Source organism: Micromesistius poutassou, assembly GCF_964030765.1.
Source record: "Micromesistius poutassou genome assembly, chromosome: 8".
NCBI classification, from domain to species: Eukaryota; Metazoa; Chordata; class Actinopteri; order Gadiformes; family Gadidae; genus Micromesistius; species Micromesistius poutassou.
In genome coordinates, this window is record NC_140278.1 from 3,826,977 (window position 1) to 3,850,676 (window position 23,700).

The 23,700-nt window shown below is 47.3% G+C and overlaps 1 protein-coding gene across 1 annotated transcript in view; it reads left to right on the forward strand.

The window, feature by feature from the left end:
• LOC311351708 (CUB and sushi domain-containing protein 3-like) overlaps positions 1–23,700 on the forward strand; it is a gene marked incomplete at its 5' end in the record, with an annotated part of 223,472 nt that overhangs the window by 172,172 nt on the left and 27,600 nt on the right. The window contains 8 exons of the mRNA XM_084471868.1: positions 1,097–1,291; positions 2,250–2,423; positions 4,992–5,165; positions 5,966–6,139; positions 9,902–10,087; positions 12,590–12,763; positions 18,694–18,879; positions 18,974–19,070. Of these exons, the coding sequence (XP_084327994.1) occupies positions 1,097–1,291; positions 2,250–2,423; positions 4,992–5,165; positions 5,966–6,139; positions 9,902–10,087; positions 12,590–12,763; positions 18,694–18,879; positions 18,974–19,070 (1,360 nt within the window). The remainder of the gene's footprint in view (positions 1–1,096; positions 1,292–2,249; positions 2,424–4,991; positions 5,166–5,965; positions 6,140–9,901; positions 10,088–12,589; positions 12,764–18,693; positions 18,880–18,973; positions 19,071–23,700) is intronic.

Here is a 23,700-nt window from a genome sequence, read left to right on the forward strand (position 1 = left end):
CAAGTGTCCTGTTATGGCGCATTTCCACCGGATATGACGAATCGTGAATAGCCAGAGTGTTCGAGGGAGAGAGGGGGGAGATGGTGATAGAAATAAAGTGTGAAGAGGCAGAGGAGCAAACACAACAAGATACTTCTTTGGAAGAGCGGGAGAGACATGATAACTGAAGAGGCATGAATTAAATTCAAACAAAGGCTAAACAAGAGAATTGAAGAGGGGGAGAGAGAGAGAGGGGGAGAGAGAGAGAGAGAGACAGGGAGAGAGAGACAGAGAGAGACAGAGAGACAGAGAGAGAGACAGGGAGAGAGAGACAGAGAGAGAAATCCAAACATTCAAATTCTATTTCTAGAAAGAGAGCATGGTGTATCTAGTACCGCAATTTGCAACCAGTAGGAGGGAGGGGGGGGGGGCAAGGATGACAAAGCACGATGGGAGCTCTCGATGCACGGGTGGGCGAGAGAGAGAGAGAGAGAGAGAGAGGGATGAATCCCGGTGTCCATGACCAGTAGGCGAGGGTAATGATGGATTTGGTGGCAGAGCGATAAAAAAAAAGAAAAAAAAAACAGGAGCGCGATGACGAAGAACAACTGTGACAGTAGCGGCCCCCCCTAAGCAGTCTCCATCGGGGGAGGGGTAGTGTGACAGCCGCAGTGACAAGTGGTTAACCAAAGCCCTGGTTCTTGAAGGAGGGGGGCGGGGGGGCGGGGGGGTGGCACTACACCCCGCTGTCTCTCCCACTGTACGCTCCTCTAACGCTTAAGGAGAAAAATACATTCAGCTCCCGGCTCTCGTCTGCCTTTCAAGCCTTCGCTTAATCATCAAGACGATTTTGTTGTCGGGGGGGGGGGGGAAAGTCGTGCTCAAGCAGCTCGGGAAAGGAAACCGTGCCGGCGTTTAATTTTTAATGTGCGGATTAGCTCTCAAGCGCTCATTGCGGGATGTGAGGATGTGATCAGCGTGTATGCCGAATGCCGATTGGGCAAGAGAGATATAAAATGGGGAAGAATAACGGTTTTAATTAGCGAAATGTGTGTGTGCGCCTCGCGAATGTGTCTCACTGATGCATTTTATCTTTTTCGTTTGTTCGCTCTTCCAGTGATGACGTGTCCCAGCCTCAGCTCGTTCTCATTGGACCACGGGAAATGGAAGATCGTCAACGGCTCGCACTACGAGTACGGCACCAAAATCATCTTCACCTGCAACCCTGGATACTACCGCCTTGGTCCCGCCCACATCCAGTGCCTGGCCAATGGGGCGTGGAGCTGGAGGAACGAGAGGCCGCGCTGTCGCAGTGAGTCGTCTTTGAACGCTCTTCTCTTTTCTTGAAAAAGCACTCTGAGACTAGGTGCGTTGAGACCTTTTATTGATCAAGCCAGATTGCACTGTTTATTTTGTTTTCGCGACCTCCTGATGAGCACACATTATGACTGGCGTGACAAACAAAGAGAAATCCAAAGCCCCTTTCTGTGACTTGTGTTGTGTTGGCAGCATCATTGTATTCAGACATGGCACTTGAATGCACAGCGCCCTTACAAAACCACAGAAATACAGCGAAATTATACAGTCACACACACACAGACACACACAGTGACACACACAGTCTCACACAGTCACACGTGCACACACACAGAACAAATCAATTTTTCATTTGGAAAAGGAGGTCTTTGAATCATTCATTCTGCCCTTGTCACTTGTCTGTTCAGCGACCGGATTTGGTCTGATGTGAAAATGTATATAACAATTTTTAACATGCATCCAACCGGAAGGCCTGTATACAGTACATTAGGTACCATTCCTGAACCAAAAAGGCTGCATAATGACAGATGACGTTCCATTACGCGCAGAACCGGGCTGCTTCTGACGCATGTGTTGTTTATGCCGGTTTGGTACATAACAGCTTTGACGTGTCGCACACACACACACACACCGCCATGGAGACGACTCTTCCCAGGACGCTTAACCGCCCAATGGCCCGCTAAATAGTGAGGGGAAACGGCAGCGCGCGTGATAAAAACCCATCTTGACAAAGGAAAATACCGCCGTCATTACACGCCCCCTCCTCCCCGTCCCCCCTCCGGTTTGAAACAGCACCGGCGCCCTGTTGCCCCGCGTTAGCCGTCCAACCCACGCCCTTGTTGACTGTTTATTTTTCATGACGGTGTCCTTTATTCTCTCCCCTCCTCCCTCCCACCCCCCTCACCCCGACCACCACCACCACCACCACCACCACACACACCACCCGTCACCAGTTATCTCATGCGGAGACCTCCCCACGCCGCCCAACGGCAAGAAGATCGGCACGCAGAACACCTTCGGAGCCTCGGCCATCTTCAGCTGCAGCCTGGGCTACGTCCTCACCGGCTCCACCGTGCGCGAGTGCCTGCTGTCGGGGCTGTGGAGCGGCATGGAGACCCTCTGTCTGGGTAAGCACGGAGAAACGGTGAATGGTAAATGGACTGCATTTACACAGCGCTTCGCTGCCCAGTGGCCACTCAAAGCGCATTACAATTATCGCCTTACATTCACCCCGCGCACGCACTCACATTCACACACCGACGGGGGCGGTGTGAACCGTGCAAGGCGACAGCCAGCTCATCGGGAGCGGTAAGGGTGAGACGTCTTGCTCAGGAACACCTCAACACTCGGGGGATCAAACTAGCAACCTTCCGGTTACCAGCCAGCCCACTCTACCTCCTGAGCCACATGCCACCAATGATGGAGGCATTGCCCCCCCCCTCCCATCCAGTCCCAATCCCAGGTCCCAGCGCAGCCACCCGCCCCCAGACTAGCCCCAGTCAGGTCAGCGGTCACCAGCGGATTTGACGCGGTGCAATTTGTCCATTCCAGCCCACATCACCGGAGCTGTCCCGGGTGGGTTCTAGACGGAGATGGGACCGGGGGTTGACAGTTATAATTGGTTCTCTTGCTCTGTGTGGGCTGTGACTTTGGGAAGTGTTACGGCCTGTGGCAATGGCGTCTGTCTGTGGCTATGCATGGACTGCGGTTGTGGATTCCACCCATTTGGCACAATGGGAGAATACTAAACTGTGAGTGCCCAGTTGATAGCAGCTAGGCCTTTTTGTAAAACCGTAAACGTTTTGCTGTATTGCGATGAATGATAAGCTGGATTTATAATGCAAGGCCACACATTGGTGCGCGGCTACTGGTTCAGATTGCATTCTGTGTCGCTCTGTGGTTGTGTCACTATCTTGCTGTCAATGCAATCGCTTACGATACAATTCCCTACAGTATCAGGGGTGAATATAGATTGTGCCTGCTTACAGATTCAAGGTAACTAACAGTAGAACTTAGGCTCGATACTTTACATTTAAATTTAAAGCAGGATTAAGCATTGTTTACTGAAATGAAAAACTAAAAATATATTATTATATATAAAATATATATTACTTTAAATGTTTTGATTCAGATAAATTAAATAAATATATATTTTCTTTTTATATAGGCCTATATATTCTTTTTTTTATTAAAAAAGATTAAATATATATTTTATATATAACACCCTATACATTTTTCAGTTTTAATTTCAGTAAACTATGCTTAATCATTCCATATCATAAAAAGATGATAACCCAATCTTTCCATACTTGTCACGACGCCAATTAAAGTATGATGAGAGCCAACCATAGCAGCCATTCCTAAAACACACCCCAGTCAACCTACAGCCCCCACGGGAGGCCCATCAAACTGATGAGGCAGAGCATCTGCACATCTGGCCATGGTGGGCCAACGCTTCCAACAGGAAATTATGTCGCCTATTCCAATTTCTATCAGGAGCAGTCAAGGGTTTCCCTCGGCCAGTAGCAGACCCCATCGCTGAAGTGTTCCCCCATCTGCATCTGAGGGGGGGAGGGAGGGAGGGAGGGAGAGAGAGCGAGAGAGAGCGAGAGAGAGGGTGGAAGAAGAGAGAGTGAATGAGAGATAGAATCGTTCAAGCCGGATTCAAACCCACACATCAGCAGAAACGCAGCCCTATCTCCAGTGGCTCCATTAGTCAATATCTTAACCCCTTTTTTTAACCCCCACTCCCTCCTCTGAGCTCCACCACGCCACCCCCCCCCCCCCCCCAGATTAGCTCAGTTCATTAAAGAGGAGACACACCACTCTGGGCGGCGGCGATATGACCAGCAGTGTTAACCGCCGAGCCTAGCCCAGTATCCCTTGCCTCAGCGTAATCTCCCGGCATCGGCCTGTCAACCTGCGGGGGTGATAATAAAAAGGGCCAGGCTGAGTCTTCTGGTGCTGGGGAGTGAATTAGGGAAATCACACTGCAGCACTCTGCCGTCGCCGCCGCCACTGGGGCTTTTCGAGGCGGGCTGCATCGCCCCGGCTCCTCCTCCCCCGGTGTGTCGGAGATTTACCGTAGCTGAAAGTAATACGATTACATGGATGAGCGGAGGGGAGGCAGATTTATTTATGGGAACTTTTAGAACATGGCATAAACGCCCCTTGCATCTAAATGAGGGATCTAAATTAGTACAGAGCGGACATATGCAAGTGGGCCGGCGTGTTTCCTGTTTTGTTTGTTTGCTTGTTTGTTCGTTCTGGCGTGCGGCGTTGTCTGTGTTTCTCGAGATGGTTGCATGTGAATGTAGTCGTTGTAGGTCAGGGTGAGGGTTGAGTTAAGACATTTAGCCGACATGCTTTTTTTTTCTCAGAAATTAAATGAAATGAACATCTTCGGAATAAAAAAAAAAATGCTTTCCAAGCTTTTCATCGTGGCTGGAGAATCAATTACTGTCCCGCCTGAAACTATATTTTTCTTGGGCCTGCCCTCCAAAGAAATCCATCTCAACGTAACCGGAATTGATAATGGCTGAAGCCGGAGCTCTCTTCACCTTTTTTTTTTTATTGCGTTAATCTTCTTTCTTCTCCTTTCTGCCCTTTTCCTCCCATTCAATCGTCGTTCTGCACGTCTCTCTCCATCTCCTATCTTCATCTCCGTCCTCCTCGGTGGGTCCCCGCGCACACAGCGGGTCACTGCGGCATCCCCGAGAGGATCGTCAACGGACAGGTGATCGGGGAGAACTTCGGCTACCGCGACACGGTGGTCTACCAGTGCAACCCCGGCTTCCGGCTCATCGGCTCCTCGGTGCGCATCTGCCAGCAGGACCACAACTGGTCGGGCCTGCTGCCGGCCTGCATCGGTAAGGGCTCCCTCTCCCCCTCGTCCCGTCCCGAAAGCATTCCTTTATTATTACTATCTAGTATTCTCTCCCTTCCTCCCTCCCTCCCTCCCTTCCATCTCACCACGTCCCTGCGTCGCTTAACCTGGGTGGCTATGGTTGGCTTAACCATAAAACGGAGATGTATGGTTAAAAAAATGTTGTGCATTAGTGGGCGTGCATTATAAATGCGTTAGGGCTATTAAACTCGTCATTAATCATTGATATTGCGGAGGGTGCACGATATCGCTAACATTGGGGGGAAAGTATGTTGGGACCAAGGCGTGCACGGTGGAGAATTGACCTGCGTGCGCGTGTGCGTTTAGCGGGTTTGTAGCGGGCACTCCCCAGCCACCGCTTATCTTCCTCCATCTCCCATTAGCTTACGGACGAGTCGATGCGTCTGCCTTATCTGAGGCCATCACGCCTCTTTCATTCCCCCTTCTCGCCTGCTAAGGTCAATGAGATGCTAATGGTATTCCTATGAAAGGTATGAAAAGCTGTCCACGTCCCTCCGGTCTATTGATCCGCCGATCGAATTCATCACCGCGCGATTCTCCGTGGCCCGTGTTCTCTGATGCATTTTTCACAAATAAAGATATATTTCCCTTTCACAATCAATATTGTGTATGTCTTTCATTCCTAACACACATCCCACACACCAATTCCCTCTTCCTGTCCTCCTCCACTTTTTTGTCCAACTCCTTCCTTTTCTTGGTGTGAACATTTCCTTTTTTTTTTTTTTTTATGTTTACACCTTTTTTTCGTCCACACGGGCTCAGCGGTCACCTGTGGCCACCCGGGCAGCCCCATCTACGGGCGGACCACCGGGGAGGGCTTCAACTACAACGACGTGGTGCGCTTCGCCTGCAACAAGGGCTACACCCTGGAGGGCCCCTCCACCGCCCAGTGCCAGGCCAGCCGCCAGTGGAGCCAGCAGCCCCCCACCTGCAGAGGTAGGGGAGGGACAGGGGACTAAACAGTCGGTTCGGGGGAAAAGGTCCGCGAGGCCCTGCCTCCGCGATGCTTTTATCATCAGGCTCGCTGAAACTTGACTTCCTGCCAGAGGACGGCTGGTTCCCAAACAGCTGTAGTGCTGCCTGCTTCAGGCAGCTTTGGGAGGCAGGGAGGCATCAAGGCTTGTCTCAATCAAATGTTGACCAGAATGGCCGCCTGCTGAGGTGCCTCGTGATGGGCAGGTTTTGAGGGCAGAAAAGACTCATCCTTTCAGGGGGTCAAGATATCCCACAATCCTTTGTGCCCGCTCCACTCCTCTGACGAGGAGAAAAAAACGACGGCGAGTTTGTTTTTTAACATGGAGTTTGTGTATAAATGTAAGTTATTTAACAAATCATGGAACTCTGATGACACGTAGATCCTGGTTAAAGAAAATAAGCAGTTAGTCCAAATGGTGGACAGGTGACAGGTGGTGACAGGTGGACAGGTGGTTATACATGTTTTAACTGACAAAATGTCAACTGTCATTATATTGGTGAAATCGTGACTTTGTGATGCATTGCTGCCCATACACATTGCTGCCCATACTGGCTGAAGGTCAGCCTAGATCCAGACACCTTTGAAGGTAACTTCAATCAAAAACACCACCTCCAAACTATACTACCTCGCTAGAGAGCGAGGCCTTCTGTTCGGAACAAAGCCGTCTTGTTATCTGTGTGGAAAATGAGTGGTGCCATCCTACAGAGGTCTATACTATAGTGGATCTTCCTATCAGTGGGTTCAACTATGTTCTGTTCAGTTTCGCCACAGCCATTTCAATAATGGCAGAAACGTACACCCCTGTAGAACTTAGAAAGTATATAGTTTGCCTAATCGTTAGCATAATTTCCTAAGTCATATTTTAAGTTTCATCTTGTATTTAGCATCAAAAAGGCAGATAGTAATTATGGAATGTCAAAAGCACTCTGATTGGCTTAGGATGTAGCCAATGAGGAACAGTGAATCAGCAGTATTAGGAGAGTAGAGTTAAGTTAGATATCGCAATTTGGCCAAAATATGACTTTTATGCAATTATGCTATGAGGCTGACGGTATATTATGCCACACATAAGACACAACCCTACAAAAATAGTCCTTTCACGTCGCAATATTTACATTGTCGCAGTACACATCATGCCAGGCACAACCATACCGCTGGGTCCCTGCCCAGTGCCGTGGGTGCGAAAGCCACCGAGAAGGGGGTGTGGGCGGCAGTGTGTCGGTCAAGTCTGAATGGCTGGCGAAATCAGCGAGCAAGCAGATGTATGGTGACAATTTGAGTGTAGACGGGGGGGGGGGCCCGAACTGAGATGGCAGCCCGCAGCCCCGGCAGAACTGACAGTCACTGGCTCGTCGTAGCGCATAACAGTCAGCTGCCACACTGAAGGCTGCCAGTCGCCGGGACCACAAGGCCAGCAGAAAATAATTTAAAACACATAGCAGCAATAACAACCGCAGCCCTGTGCCAGCCTTCAGCACACACAGTGTGTGTGTGTGTCATCATTAGCAGGGGAAACTAACTTTCTGTTTCTGTAGTTTGGACATTAGGTGGGTCTTATTTACATTTACATGTATTAAGTAGGCATTGAGGCATTAAGTAGACGATCTTATCCAACGTACAAATGTACGATTACTACATTTGTCGAAAGAAAGAGAAAAAACTATATATCGCTGTCGGTAGAGTAAAGATATTCATAGAAACAAGTGCCAAGTAGTAACAATGGCAAGGTTAACCAATTCCCCGTAAACAACCAAGATTGCTTGGATAAGACGCTACACAATACTAAGTACTGTTTTTAAGCGCCAAGTGCCTATTTATGTCTTTAGCAGCAGCACCAGCAGGGTCAATGCTATTTATTTGACTAGTTGTATCTGTACTGGTGCAGGGCCCGTAGGATATGGCAATACCAGTATGGACATGGCCGATCGACCGCAAAAAGTCCAGCATCCAGATTCAATACTACTCAATGTATCGCAAATTTTGGACTTGGATATGACTGGACTGACTGACTATAAAAACTATCTTATCGAAAAAGTTTAAAATAATCTGATTGTGTTGTGTCTATTCGACTTGGCTAAAAAGAGAATCAATTACCCTGCAAACACAACGGAACAGTTTCCATTGTGTTTGCTATCAGCTGTAACACATGGAGGTGGTCTCTGCCAGAACTTTAACTGGTTTTCCTCAAAATATTTAGTTTTTACGACCATTTTTGTGTGCCACTCTACATTATGGCACTAACAAACGTTGCTGTTCCACTCTTTTTTTTTATAGAAGCGGTAAACATATTCTCTGTTGTGTTAACGTTCAATAATGAATCCCTGACTGCCACGCTTAACATTAGCTCGTCAACGTGTTTCTTCCACCACAGACGTCTGACAGTTAATACGTGGACATGAAGGGAAAAACTCATTAAGTACCCTGACAATGCCTGGGCTTTTCTCTATAAGTACGCGACTGGAACACGTCTATATGCGCATTTGTCGTCATACCTATTTATAGCGCTAATATGTTCCATTAATCTGCACATCCACGCATTTTGCATTATTGATCTGAACTCGCTGTGGTGTCGCTCTGAGCTGGATCTCACCCTCGTCTGCCTCCCCCCCCCCCCCGCCTCCCGTCATCTGCTCTGTGGACCGGTGCAGGCAGCCCCAGTGTCCATCACGGGTGCTTGTGTGTGTCACTCATGGCCCAGAGGCCTCCCCTTGCCTCCCCACATGATGCATTAGTCGCCATTATCGCCGGTGTCAGTCACGTTTAAACACTCGCTGGCTGAGACTCCACATGCAAATGACTGAAATGGCTCCGACAAAAAGTGTTTTGTTTTGAATGCTGGAGGGTGCCTTTCAAAGGAAATGCGATCCAAATACCAGGGATATGGAAACTATTAGTATGTGAGGCCCGACACTGCCATACAACTATTCATTACTGTGAACTTGCTGATCCACAACCTAATTTATCCCTTGGAAAGCCAGCAAGAAAGCAGCCCGCCACCAAGAAAGGCAAAACTTTGAACTGAACTTGAACTGTCTTCTCGAAGCTTCTCGTATGCATTCAGAGAGCTGTGTTTGCATATAATGCATATGCAGAGTGAATATCTATAAATATATAGTGCATAACTGCACGCTGTGTCAACGCTCCCCTTATTTTTAAATTGTACACAATACACGTATTGCTTGTGTTCAATTATGTCAAGCCTCGGTGGGCCTGCATGGCCTAGGGAGTACAATGCAAGAACACAGGGCCAAGGAGGGAGCATTCACAGAGGCCGGGGCTCAGATATCACCCTGCAACAACAAGCACAGTAATGACTTAATCCAGTAATCATTTGGAAAGGCTCATCCACAGCCAGGGTGTTACAGAATGTTATTATGATCGGAAGAAGACAATATGCCAAAGTCTCCTTGTAACTTGACGCAGAGCCATGAATAAACAATAGCTTGTGCCCCTGTTTTTAATCAGTTACTGCCATGCTGCTGGATTTTATATGAGGGGTGTGGGGGGGAGGCGAGGCACCAGGAGTGATGGCGTGACTGTTAAGGGGTCGGAGCCCATTTGAAAGTACCTTTCAGGTACCTTTGCCCCTGAAATATCCCCCTCGCCACACTGAAATATTAAAGCGGCGGCGCTGTCATTTATTCTCAGATTAATTCTAGGTCATTCAATATTTCATGACGTGTCTCGTGATGTATGTGTCGGTGTTTTTCTTTTTCCCGAAGTGGTGAACTGCACAGACCCGGGAATTCCGGCCAACTCCATCCGGGAGAGCAAGATCGAGCACGGGAACTTCACGTTCGGGAGCGTGGTGTTCTACGACTGCAACCCGGGCTACTACCTGTTCGGCTCCTCCGTGCTCACCTGCCAGCCGGCCGGCCACTGGGACAAGCCCCTGCCGGAGTGCCTGGGTGAGGACCTTCTGTAGGACGTCACTAGGTCCTTGTTGGGGACAGATATCATGGTTCCTCTGGTCTCACTTTTCAGACTTTAGGCGAATGACTAACATCTTAGGGCGGACGAGCTCGAATCCCAGGCGTTTCAGTTGCTTTCGCTTCCTGTTTGTTTTCGACCGATTCTGTCGCTTTGAGGGTTTCAAATTAACTGTATAAATACACTTCATTATAATCCCTGAAAGCGTCATCCCCTAAGTCAAATGTCGCTCTGTGGTAGAATATCTCCGTAACAAAACAGGAAACAAGGCGTAACTCCGCCCCTTCGGCTTTTTAGGGATCTGCCCTTAATTCCGCAATAGCATAGTAGGAATGATGGATCCCAGATCAAGGTGTTTCTGTCCGTCTGCCTGTCTGCTTGTCTGTCTTCCTGCATGTTCAGTGGATTAATGCAGTGTTGTCCAAGCTTTTTGGTCTCATACCCCCACAGCCAGACCGAACCGCTCAAGTACCCGTTGGGTTTATTATCCTTTACACTAATATTATACTACAGCTATTATCATTTTGCGCTATTAATATTATAATAGTAAAATATTTATATTGTAGTGCAGAGGTATTAAAATTCTGTTAAGCAGAGGTGTGCTTTAAATTCTAGCCTTACCATTTTTGGTCCGAAGCAAATATCAAGATAGAGTGTATTTAACAAGGTCATCATTAGGAAATCTAAATTTTGGGATTTCCCGGTGGGATTTAAATCCACCCTAGGCCAGTCAGTGTGCCCACAAATCATGTGGGATTTAACACATAATCCTGACACGAGTTAATATTTCTATGTATGATTTGCTTCATAATTAATTAATGGTTCCTCCATATCACAAGTTCTTGCTACATTTCATATTGATTGATAATTCAATTGCTGATTTGTGTTCACCTTGAACCATGTCATACTTTTTTGACAGTTGTGTTTTGAAATATTGTGTATATTATACCCAGGTAATGATTTTACCCTGGATATGATTTTACCCTGGTTATGATTTTCCCCAGGTTATAATTTTACCCTGGGGATGATTGTTCCCTAGTTATGATTTTACCCTGGTAATGATTTTACCCAGGTTATGATTTTACAGTGGTTATGACTTGGCTGTGCAACTTTTAAGTTGGTGTGCCTTAGTGCTGGAGGTGTGACTTAACCCCAAAAAACGGTTAAGAACCAAAGCCATAGGAGACATAACCCATCGGTTTGAATCCCTGGATTAATTTATCATCAGCTTATCTGCCTGCCTCCATGCAATTAGCCAGTTTCACATTTCTGTTTGCCACCCAAATCATGGAAAAGCCTTTAACAGGAGGAGATTCCGTCAGCATGGGAGGGAGTGGCGATGTTCAGACTTAATTTCCTGCATTTACAAGCGTCGTACGTTCTAATCCTGTTTTGTTCGCCATCCGTTTGAGCTGTTTCTGGCCATCCTCATGGTTCTAATGACTCCCCTTGATTAAGTGTTGAGTTTAGTTGAGGCTTAGTAATGGCTAAGCCTTCGTAGAATACACCAGTACAAATTGCAGCAACAAGCAAATCAGGTTTTCAACACTCGGGGTGGTAACAAGCTCTCCTCTGTGTTTCCATCCATGTCAATAATGAGGACGCTTCCCATCTTCTGTGATAACATTATACCAGAGCTTCACACTTAAGATGCGAGAGGTTTTGGGGAGCGGACAGTATATCAGCACAGCTCGCCATGCGTGAGAGGCGGTATGCGTTTCTGTGTGGTTTGTCAATCTGCATGGCGATTACAGACATATACTGCTACAGACGTGTGTGAAAAGACTCTGGTGGGGCTTGATAGCGGGCAGAGAGCATACGTGCCAATCTCTTGTCCTGCCTGTCATGGTTTGCAATTTGCGGAGACGCTTGGAGTGTCACGTGTACGTAAGTGCACTGTGCCCCTTTCAGTCACTTTTTTCTTCCCCACGACGCAAATCCGCAAGGAGCTTGGCAGTTCAATGTTTCGTAGGCTAAGCTAACCCTTACCTTATAATCATCCTCTATTTCGTTTTTCGTTTCACTTCATCATTCAGCCTGAAGGGTATTTTCTGTCTGAGCCTATTTTGGAGAGTGCGCGGGGTTTGCGTCCACCAAGCCAATCAGCAAGCAGATAAAGATTTTGCGAGCGACCTTGCTCTCTGTGGTCGATATTTGAGCTGTTATTTCAGGGTTTTTTTCTCCTCGAAACAGCTTCAGGTTTTCCTCATAATGGCAGAATCCCTCAACTTAAAGAAATACAGTTAATGGCTTCACTCAATGTTTCACTCTGGTCACACGGATTCTGTCAGCATACTGTATGTCCACGCGTATGAGACTTTGAATGGTTCGGTGTATGCTGAGCAGAGTACCACTCAACCAACCAATGCCAGACCCTGAATCACAGACCAAGAGAGGGCCGGGCTGGAACCAGGCAAAACTAACTCATATCTCTCTCTCTTCTCTCTCTCTCTCTCTCTCTCTCTGTCTCTGTCATTCAGAGGTGGACTGTGGCCACCCTGGCTCCCCACCCCAGGGGGTCATGGTGGGGGAGAAGTTCACGGCGGGCTCCACCGTGCACTACTCATGCGTGGGCGAGCGCCAGCTCCTGGGCGACGCCTCCCTCACCTGTCAGCTCAACGGACACTGGAGCTCGGCTCTGCCCCACTGCTCAGGTGAACGCACGCACGCACGCACACACACGCACGCACGCACACACACACACACACACACACACGCACACACACACACACACACAGTCTTACACAGACACACGCACACGCGGGCACACGTGGGCACACACACACACACACACAAGCACTCCCACACACGCGCGCACACACACACACACACACACAGGCACTTATGCACACAACTACGCAGACTCCCTCTTGCACGTTCACTCGCACACACACACACACACACACACACACACTCTTTTGTACATTCAAACGCACACACACACACTCTTTTACCCTTTACTCTCTCTCTCTCTGTCTCTGTCACTCACACACACACTCTTATTCCCTTACTTTCATGTACTACACCCACCTATATAACCACGCTAACGAGCGTCATTTAGTAAGAATAGATGGCACATTCCAGAATGTTTAGCGGAAGTACCCCAGGGTCTCGTTGGACGCGTCAGGGTTTGGCTAATGAGCGCTAATTGCTGCGGCGACGTTGGCCCGGCGCCAGATACCCCTCATCATACGTCAACCCCCGCTATCGGCGGCGGCGGCGGCGGCCATTATCCTTTCTTTGATTCCGTGGCGGCGGGGGGGAGTGATGGATAGGCTTCACACGTTGCGTCGCGCAGCCCTGCGTCGGCTAATTACATCTCCCGCAGGAAGGAGCGGTCAATGGAGCGGCGAGGCATTATCACCTCCGGGCACGGCGGCAGATGAAGACGTAGCGCTCTGCTCCCATACGACAACGGCGCGCGCTTGATTTGGTTTGATTCCCGCCGCTGGCTGTCGAGCCCTTTTTGCCTCTTTTCACTCCGGGCTTATCTCCCGAGGCCAGAGTGAAAGGGTGTGTACGGCTGTGTACAGTGTTTTACTGCTTCGGGAACTCCTTGAAATGGAGTAGCCAAACAAGTGCTTTCTCTCGTTGAATGCGGCTTATTAAAAGTTTGTTGTCGAAGCGGTAAGTTTATAAAGGGGGCGTTTAACGTCATTGACCGCAGATTTGTATAAAACTGCCGGAACTGCGTAGAGACTGCTTTGTCTGATTCATTCAACGTTTAATGGAACAAAAGTGTTTATGAGTCAGGTTTTAGACCTACAGCAATGTTTCAATAGAGTCGGATAGATTGCTTTATAGATTACCTAACCAGACTTCAAACTAATTTGTTGGTACAATTTTCACAGCCTTCTTTATTCCCATCTATTCAGTAGTGATGCCGAAGTCTCAGCAGTCATTGTGATGAAGCCATTGAGTAAAATCACCTCTTTGAGTGAATCTTCATTCACTCATCTGTCATCTTGTCTTGCACTCTATCATACCACATATCATACCACATAAGTGTGTCCCATCTCCCTCGATGCATTTGTCCTCCAACGTGGATCTCATGGGGTAAAATAGATGGATTTGTAACACACAATAACAACTCCATCCATGTCCTGAAACAACAGTGGACATTAAGGCCCTGTCCCAATTCTCCCCCTTTCCCCTGGATTTGAGCCCTAACCCTAGATTTTGCGCATTCCCGTGAAGGGGTAGGGTGTCCCAATACTTAGGGGAGCAAGGGGGAGTGCCTATTTTCCCTTAAAATCAACCCTTGAACACTAGCCAGCTCGGGAGCTGACTTGCAGCTAAGGGCACTCAAGTGTTCTTGTTAAGGGGAGAGAAATGGGACTGGGCCTAAATATCTCGATGGAGTTGGACGCAAAAAGGGCAGGAGCCTGCGAGTGCGACGCCCATGACGTCCATCAGGGATTGAAAATTTCCCAGTCTGACTCACGGACGTCTCCCACATTCGCTGACCCCAGCAGCTGTCCACGGCAACCATTACGGCCCGGCCCCATTTCACCGGCTGAACGACTCTCCAGCCGCACATCTGTCGCCGTTATGAAACGGCTCTCACGGCCCCCCGCCGTTTGTCTGTGGACGCGATGTTGACCCTTCTCCTCGTCGACGGCCCCTCGTTTGTCCCCTCCACCCTCGTCGCCGTCGCCGCGGTTGGGTTCGGTCGCGCCCGTGCCCACCAGTCGCAAATCACGCGCGACGAATCAAACGGCGGCCCCCCGGTACGAGGCGTACGTTCAGGCGGTGCGTGCCGCCACCGCGTACCCCGTAGACGTGAGCCGCAGAATACACTGCATAAGGATCCACTCTTTCAGAGGAGTGAAAGTAAACGGGTACATTAGATTGTGAAATTGAACTAACAAATCATTGGACCGCCGAGTCTGGGGTCCGGGGTTGAGGAGAGGCTCCATAAAGCCTCTCACGGTAACAGAGTTCTTAAACACTACATTGTCGGTGCATTTGCTAATGGGAATGGACTGCAGCCGACAGCGGAGGTGGCATGAATTACAGAGAGCCGGCATTACCATGAGCACCCAGAGGACGGGGAATGCGTTTTTCGGTTTTATTAAAAAGACGCGGTGCATTAGAGGGGGTTGTGGGTCGGAGTTCTGGAGTGATGATGAGAGCAGAGACCACGATGCAGCATGAAGGTGATGATACAATAATTATTATCATGATATTACGTGTCACCACCTTGGTACGGCACACGAGCACTGCTGGGCGGCAATCCCCTGCGGTCTTATTACACTCTGAATACATTTGCATTTGTCAGGCCGTATTTGTGTACAGAGGCGACGCATCAATTCAGTAACTAATAAGTCACAGTGGAACAAAGCTTCATCAATGACACAGAAATGTCAAGATCGTAACAATAATTTTATTGAAAACTGCATTTGCAGTGTCTTTGTATCGGTTAGGCCGACTGACAAGAAATATAAAACAGCTGGCACATGGATGGCTCCCACGTAGCTTTCATTGTATTAATAACAGTTTAATGCATTTTCTTCTCTTTTTATAGCAATGCAATCTATCCCGAGTCCTCCTGTGTTGGCAGTGAAGGGGATGTGACTGTGTGTGTGTGTGTGTGTGTGTGTGTGTGTGTGTGTGTGTGTGTGTGTGTGTGCGCGTGCGTTCATGTATGCCTTTCTGTGTGTGTGTGTGTGTGTGTGTGTGTGTGTGTGTGTGTGCCTGCCTGTCTCTGTGTGTGTGTGTGTGTGTGTGTGTGCGTGTGCGTGTGTACCTTGGCAGCAGTGGGTGTCCGAGGCGCTCGTTTCGCTTGCTTTTCCCTCCTTGCTTTCCCTATTAGTGATTGTGTGTGGCAGGGCATTAGCCGCCACCACGCCGGCGCTCTGCATCCTTTGTGTAGCGTGACTGATCTGAAGGCCTTGTTATTTAGTTTGCGCGGCCGCGGCCGTCCTCCAGCAAGCTTTTAATTCACATTCGCACCAGATCCACGGACCGCCCAATTAGCCAGATTATAGTTTTTCACGGCAGCGAGAGAAGCAGAGCTGACTCACCTTAATGAAGTGCTGTGGGGCCACGGTGAGGCACGCGCACACACACACACACACACACACACACGTACACACACGTACACACACGTACACACACGTACACACACAAACACACACACACACACACACGTACACACACACACACACACACACGCACACACACGTACACACACACACACACACACACACACACACACGTACACACACAAACACACACACACACACACACACACGTACACACACACACACACACACACACACACACACACGTACACACACACCTACACACACACACACACACACACGTACACACACACACACACACACACACACACGTACACACCAGTGGCGGCTGGCGGTTTTTAAAGTGAGGGAGGAAGGACTGCGCGCTTGGTTGCCATTGGCCTGCTTGCACTGTTAGTGGCGTATGGTGGCATAAGTCTGTGAAGTTGTTTCAGGGTGTTTTGGTGAACTACAAAATAGCAGGGAGGGATAATTATGTGAATAAAATTGATACAAATCCACCAGTGGCAGCATCGTACTTTGAAAGCTGGTGGTCAGCATGTATTGGACTACAAGGGCGGAAGGAAAGGATGCAAAGCCTATTAGTCAAATCAGGCCTACTCTTGATTTGTAAAACTAAAAATACAAAAAAAAACATTGGGCCTATTTTTGCCCTCAATGACTGAAGCTATTGGTTGTAATTTGGCTATGTTTATTTTCAGCTACAATTGTTTTAAGAAAAATTAAGACACAAAGGTGATGCCATTTAAAATGCATCATGCTCTGAATCATTCACTAACATCCTTTCCACAATATCAAACAGAATGGTCAGAGTAACAAGCAATTAAAAGAACATCAAGAACATAATTTCACAACTATTGACATGGGCTGTAAGCCTAACATTGTTTGAGGCAAATCTGGATGTTAAAGGATGTTTCAGAATGTTGGTCATGGTGTTAAGCCAATTAAGATTAAGGGACTTTATTTATAGATCAAGTCAATCCTCCTCGCTGTTTGTGTTGCAAAGATATCAGTGACCTGGTCATACCAAACAGGATATTTTTTAAGTGATTTCAGAATAACGGCATGTGTAGCTCCACGTTTTTGCCACCCTTTCAGACGGCTTGGTAACCCAACGGAGGAGTGTCGAAAAATAGGTAGGCTCAGCACGTTTATTTCGGGACCTTGCCCAACCTTTGGCGATGGAAACTCCAATATAAGCGAACCGAGCCGCACTGAACCGCACCGCTCGGTGGAAACGAGGCATAAGACTGAGTGGGTTTGTTGATTGTCATGGCCTAGAGACTTGAGGGGATAACCCCTCCCTCCGGGCTGCTCCACAGCCAGGGCTCCTGCTTATTGGTTCATAGCACAGCCAGGACTTCTTCTTATTGGTTCATAGCGCAGCCAGGGCTCCAGCCTATTCGTAAATAGACGTTGACGCGATACAAACATTACATATACAAAGGCATTGAAGTAGTCATATTTAAGGGCATTAATTCATTACAGTAGTCTGGGCAATCTACACTTTTTATTCTCAACAATGTTAAGGAGGATCTTCCTCCCTCTCCTCACTGGAGAAGCCTCCACTGGTAGACACACACACACACACACACGCGCGCGCGCACACGCACACAAACACATACACCCACACGTACACACACACACACACGCACACACAAATGGATCTGCAAAAAGTAATGCTACAGTCAATACACTCAATGTCGCTCAAACAGACATCGCCGGTGGTTCACAAACTATGAACTGATCTGAACTGTGTTCTTGCTGAGTAAAGGCATATGCACACTCGCACGCATACACTCATGAACGCACACACACCCACACATACAGTCTTTCTCGCACAAACAACAAGTTGTTTTGTGAAGACACATCCATACTGGCTCATAGAATATGTTTCATCAGCCACCCACGTGAACACACACACACACACACTGTCATTGAGGTCAGTGAACAATAAAAAAACACTTGATTGTTACCAAGAGTGTAATTGGTAACCTTTTCATTTTGTCTCCATGCGCTCTGAAGGTAGCATTGTTTCTAATTCTTAGTGGTATTTAATCATTTGCCGCATGCTGTGGTGCTCAGCTTTGGCCCAAGAAAAAGAAAGAAACTAAGACATCATTACAAACAATAAGAACACACACAAATGCACACACACACACACACACACACACACACACACGCACAAAAAGACACACACATACAGCTCCATTTCCCCAGGTGGCGGATGTTCTTTACTGTCAAAGCAGGGAGAAGTATAAGGCCCTCCAGGTGGCCTGCAGACAACTGTTCACTAGCGCATTGTCATAAAGGTATAAGTCCTCTCTCTCTCTCTCTCTCTCTCTCTCTCTCTCTCTCTCTCTCTCTCTCTCTCTCTCTCTCTCTCTCTCTCTCTCTCTCTCTCTCTCTCTCTCTCTCTCTCTCTCTCTCTCTCTCTCTCTCTCTCTCTCTCTCTCTCTCTCTCCCCCCCTCCATCTCCCTCCCGTGTTCCGCGCCGTTCTCACAGTGTGTGTGTTGTGTGTGTTTTGTCGCCCTAGGCAACGCGGGCGGGGCCTGCGGGGACCCCGGCACGCCGGCCCACTCCACCCGGGAGGCGGGAAACAACTTCAACGTGCGCAGCAAGGTGCGCTTCACCTGCACGGCGGGCCACACGCTGTACGGCTCCGCCGAGAGGATCTGCTTCCCCAACGGCACCTGGTCGGGCCGCCAGCCCTTCTGCAAACGTAAGGGCTGCCGCCGCCGCCGCCGCCGCCGACGCCGCACGGCCGTGACCCGCGTACCGGCGCGCTGTGTGACTCGGGCGGGGTTTTGTTTCAGTTCAGGTGGTAGACGCGGGTGGACTTGTAACCAGAGGGGTTGCTAGTTCGATTGCCCCGGGCTCCTCCGAGCGGAGTGCCCGTCCAAGGTGTAAAGGGTAAAGGGACCGCATTAACATAGCGCTGTTCCAACCAGCGGCCGCTCAAAGTGCTTCACGACCTCGCCTTCATCATTCATTCATTCATTCATCCTAGGGGCGGCATGTCGTTCAGGAGGTAGTTGACTTGTAACCGGAAGGTTGCGAGTACGATCCCCCAGGCTTCTCCGGGCTGAGTGCTGCTTAAGGTGTCCCTGGGCAAGATTCCTAATTACTCCTGACAAGTTGGCTGTCGCCTTGCATGGTTGACTCTGTATGAATGTGTCTTTGGATAAAAGCTTCTGCTAAGTGCCCTAGGTGTAAATGTAATTGTTGTGCCCTCCCGAAATGTGTGTTCCACTGTGTCTGTCTAAGCTACTGCTGTGTGCTGTGATGTTTTATGTTGGCTGGGAAACTTTTGCAAAATATATGTAGGTAAGTCTGAGGTGGACGAAAAGGGACTCCAGTTAAAATTTCACAACATATACATTTTAAAACAAATCCATCAATCCATCATCTATCCATCCATTTTTCAGCTATCTAGCATACAGCCATCCATCATTTCATCTATCACCCTTCCAACCATCCATCCATATTTCCATATGTACGCATCACAATAATAACACAATAAATACCTCCTATCCATCTATATGAGCGATTCGGGTTTCAGACTCACAAAAACACATCCCAACAGATAATGCACTTCTGCTATTTAATGCATGTATTCAACTGTGCATGACTGGTAAAGGCCTAGACCTTTTGACTCATAGGGCTTGCATGTGCCACACAAATGGTGATCTTTAACAGGAGTGTATCGCCATGCATATTAAGGGACAATAAGCAGCCATCGTTACTCAAATGGCACTCAAATGTTTTCCTTCCATTCAGGCTTCTATGTTTCGTTTGATGAGTGGCACTCAAACCCTCGCTGTCATGACGAACGTCTATCTGACACGATAGGGTTCATGAAAACACAAACGTGGACATATGCACGCGTTCATGCACAGACCGACGGCTCAGTGGTATTCATTTTTAAAAACTGACACACACGCACATGCCATCGCACACTCGCACAGACATTCGCGCACACACATACACGCTCACAAGCAGACACACATACATTCATGTACACACAAGCACAGCACGCCAGCAGACACATACATTCATGTACACACACACACACACACACACACACACACACACACACACACACACACACACACAAGCAGACACACATACATTCACGTACACACAAGCACAGCACGCAAGCAGACATACATACATTCATGTACACACACACACACACACACACACACACACACACACACACACACACACACACACACAAGCAGACACACATACATTCACGTACACACAAGCACAGCACACAAGCAGACATACCGTACATACATTCACGTACACACACACACACACACACACACACACACACACACACACACACACACACACCCTCCATGCACCAGATGGAGAGGAGATCTTGGCGGGGGCCGGTGTATACGCTGCCAGCACATGACTCCGCCGTAACAGGGGGACTAAAGCAGCCGACCGGCCGAGCTTCTTCTTGGGTGTGTGATAAACGATTCAGAGTGACTTTTTCCTAGTTTATCACGGGGCGGGGACACTGTGCGTCCCGCGCACAAGACCCCACGGGGGCCAAACCGGGAGATTCAGACTAAAGTTTGACCGTGTCTGCATGCTGACGTCGCATCCGGGCGGGGCGCCAGAGCCATTTATATTTTACTGGCCGATGTATTAAACACTTGGAACGACGACGACGGCGGCGGCGGCGGCGGCGGCGGCGGCGGCGGCGGCGGCCCGCTCTATCACGCGCGCCTTTTTTATCTCCCTCCATCGCCGTGCTTACCTTTTATTCTGCCCGCGCCCTCCCTCTGAAATCATTCCATCACACTTCCTTTATCTCTCCATCTCCCTGACAGTGCAGCGCTCCTCTGCGCCCAGCCGGATCCCTCTGTGTGGGCGTGTGTCTCTCTCACTCTCTCGCTTTCTGTCTCTTTCTATCTCTGCCTAATGGTCTTCTTTTCCTTCATCTTCCTTCCATCCATTATTGTTTGCATTGAGTGTCCCCCACTTGCCCACTTTTGCCCTCTTTGTAGTTGGATGTCTGTACGCGTAATCCTCTCTCCCCCATCTCTCCCTTTCTTCCTCACGCACTCACGCACTTTGGCTCTCTATCTCTCGCTCTCTCTACCTCTCCGTCGCTCTCTCTCCCGCTCTCTCTTTCTTAAACAAACACTGACACTCACTTTACTTTCCTGAAGTACAGAGTTTAAAAATACTTGCAGCTCTTCCCCAGAGTCCCATGAGTGGAGGGTCCTGTGGAATCCACTGGAGCCTGACTGAGTATCCCTGGCTGTCACTCTCTGTGATCTAGAGGCCTGTCCACCAATAAAGCCCCCCCCCCCCCCCCATCTGCTCCAAGGCCCTGGGAAACACTCCCACCTGGGCCCCATACGGCCGGCAACACCTTACTTACTTATTTATCGCTGCAGTTGTGTTTGTTTGTCTAAAGAAGGATGGACTCCAATGAGCTTTGAAGGGTGCACAGTGCACACATGAGTGTGTGCAGATGTTTGTGTGTGTGTGTGTGTGTGTGTGTGTGTGTGTGTGTGTGTGTGTGTGTGTGTGTGTGTGTGTGTGTGTGTGTGTGTGCTTGTGTAACACTTGTGTCGCTTAGAACTAGAAAATTACGCTACTGGGCCAGTCCTAGGTTCGTGGGGAGTGGTGAAATCAAACATAGAAATTAATGACTGGAGACAGGGTTTATAATAATAAATATGGCAGTTTACTTGAGAAAAGATTAAATATTAAATAGATATAAATAATATAATATTTTAAGGATCATTTTTCCTTTTGAATATGTTCAGGTATTAAATATTAAATAAATGTTCTATTACATAAAGAGTTTGTACAACTATATTTGTTCTGCTAAATAAATATTAAATATATGAAATATTAAATAAATGTTCTATTGCATAAAGAGTTTGTACAACTATATTTGTTCTGCTAAATAAATATTAAATATATTAAATATTAAATAAATGTTCTATTACATAGTTTGTACAACTATATTTGTTCTGCTAAATAAATATTAAATATATTAAATATTAAATAAATGTTCTATTACATAGAGAGTTTGTATAACTATTTGTTCTGCTAAATAAATATGAAATATATTAAATAAATGTTCTATTACATAGTTTGTACAACTATATTTGTTCTATTTGTTTTGTTTTAGTTTGTGATCTTTTCCTATATATTTTCTTTTTACAGGTGATTATGAAAAGTAAAATTCAATCTGTGTAAACAAATGTGTACACAAACAACAACAATCTAATATCTATCAACTGTGTATACAAATGTGTATACAAACATTATTTATAACATATATTTCCAACAATATCTAAATTCAATTGTTCAATGTCCAATGTTCAAACCGTATAGATAATTTGGTTTGTTTGGATTCCGTTGGGTAGGCTCTTCGGGTTGTTGGGAAAGCTCGCCATCAAAGTTCAGTTCAAGTGAATTCCTACGTTTGTGTGCGCTGTCATCCTAGAACCACAGACGTGGTTCTAGGATCTTTTCAGGGTGTCAAAAAACCTGACCTGCACAACAGGCCATACATAAAATAAATAACACTGTTCAACCGATCACCGATAGAAATTCTCTCTCGCTTTACATGGCTATGGCGGAGGACTGCTATTTCTCCTGCCGCAGACTGTATTACCATGGTAACAACATGGTAACAAACTGACAACCGACACTCGACCATAAAATAATTAATAAACGTAAAATAATAGAGACCAAAAAACGTTTCCCTTTGTAACATAAAATATATAACATAAAGTCATACATAAATAAACGTAAACATATTCCAAACTGAGTTGAGTTAGTTGTGACGGTTTTCGCTGTATCGCACTCATAAATTAGGTAAAAACTCACCAAAACAGTCTTTCAGCACTCGTTTTTCGATAGACGCATGGTTGTTGTATAAACGGACTCTCGACTTGAGATTGAAAACGACCAATAATAATATAATTTAAATTATACAGTTTAGTTTTAGTTTTACTGTCAGGTTCCTCTGATTTTGTGTCTGAATTATTTAACAGTTATTCAAGTTTGGCTTGTGAACAGAAAGGCGTCTTAAAGGGGCACTGACGTTATTAAAGGGATGGTGAAAAAAACCTTTTCTAGATCTTTTAATATATTAAATGGTAAATGTATTTATTATCAAATAAGTTGTTATCTATTTAATGTATATACTAATATATAATATTTAAGAATCAATTTAAGCTATGGGTTACATCGGACTCCAATGAGCTTTGAAGGGTGCACAGTGCACACATGAGTGTGTGTAGATGTTTGTGTGTGTGTGTGTGTGTGTGTGTGTGTGTGTGTGTGTGTGTGTGTGTGTGTGTGTGTGTGTGTGTGTGTGTGTGTGTGTGTTTGTGTGTAGGCATGCATCCGTGTGTAGATGTGTGCATGTGTAGATGTGTGTTTTTGTGTGTAGATGTTTATGTTTGCATGCTTGCATGTGTGTGTGTGTAGACATTTGTGTGTGTTTGTGTGTAGATGTTTGTGTGTGTATGCTACGTGTGTGTGTGTGTGTGTG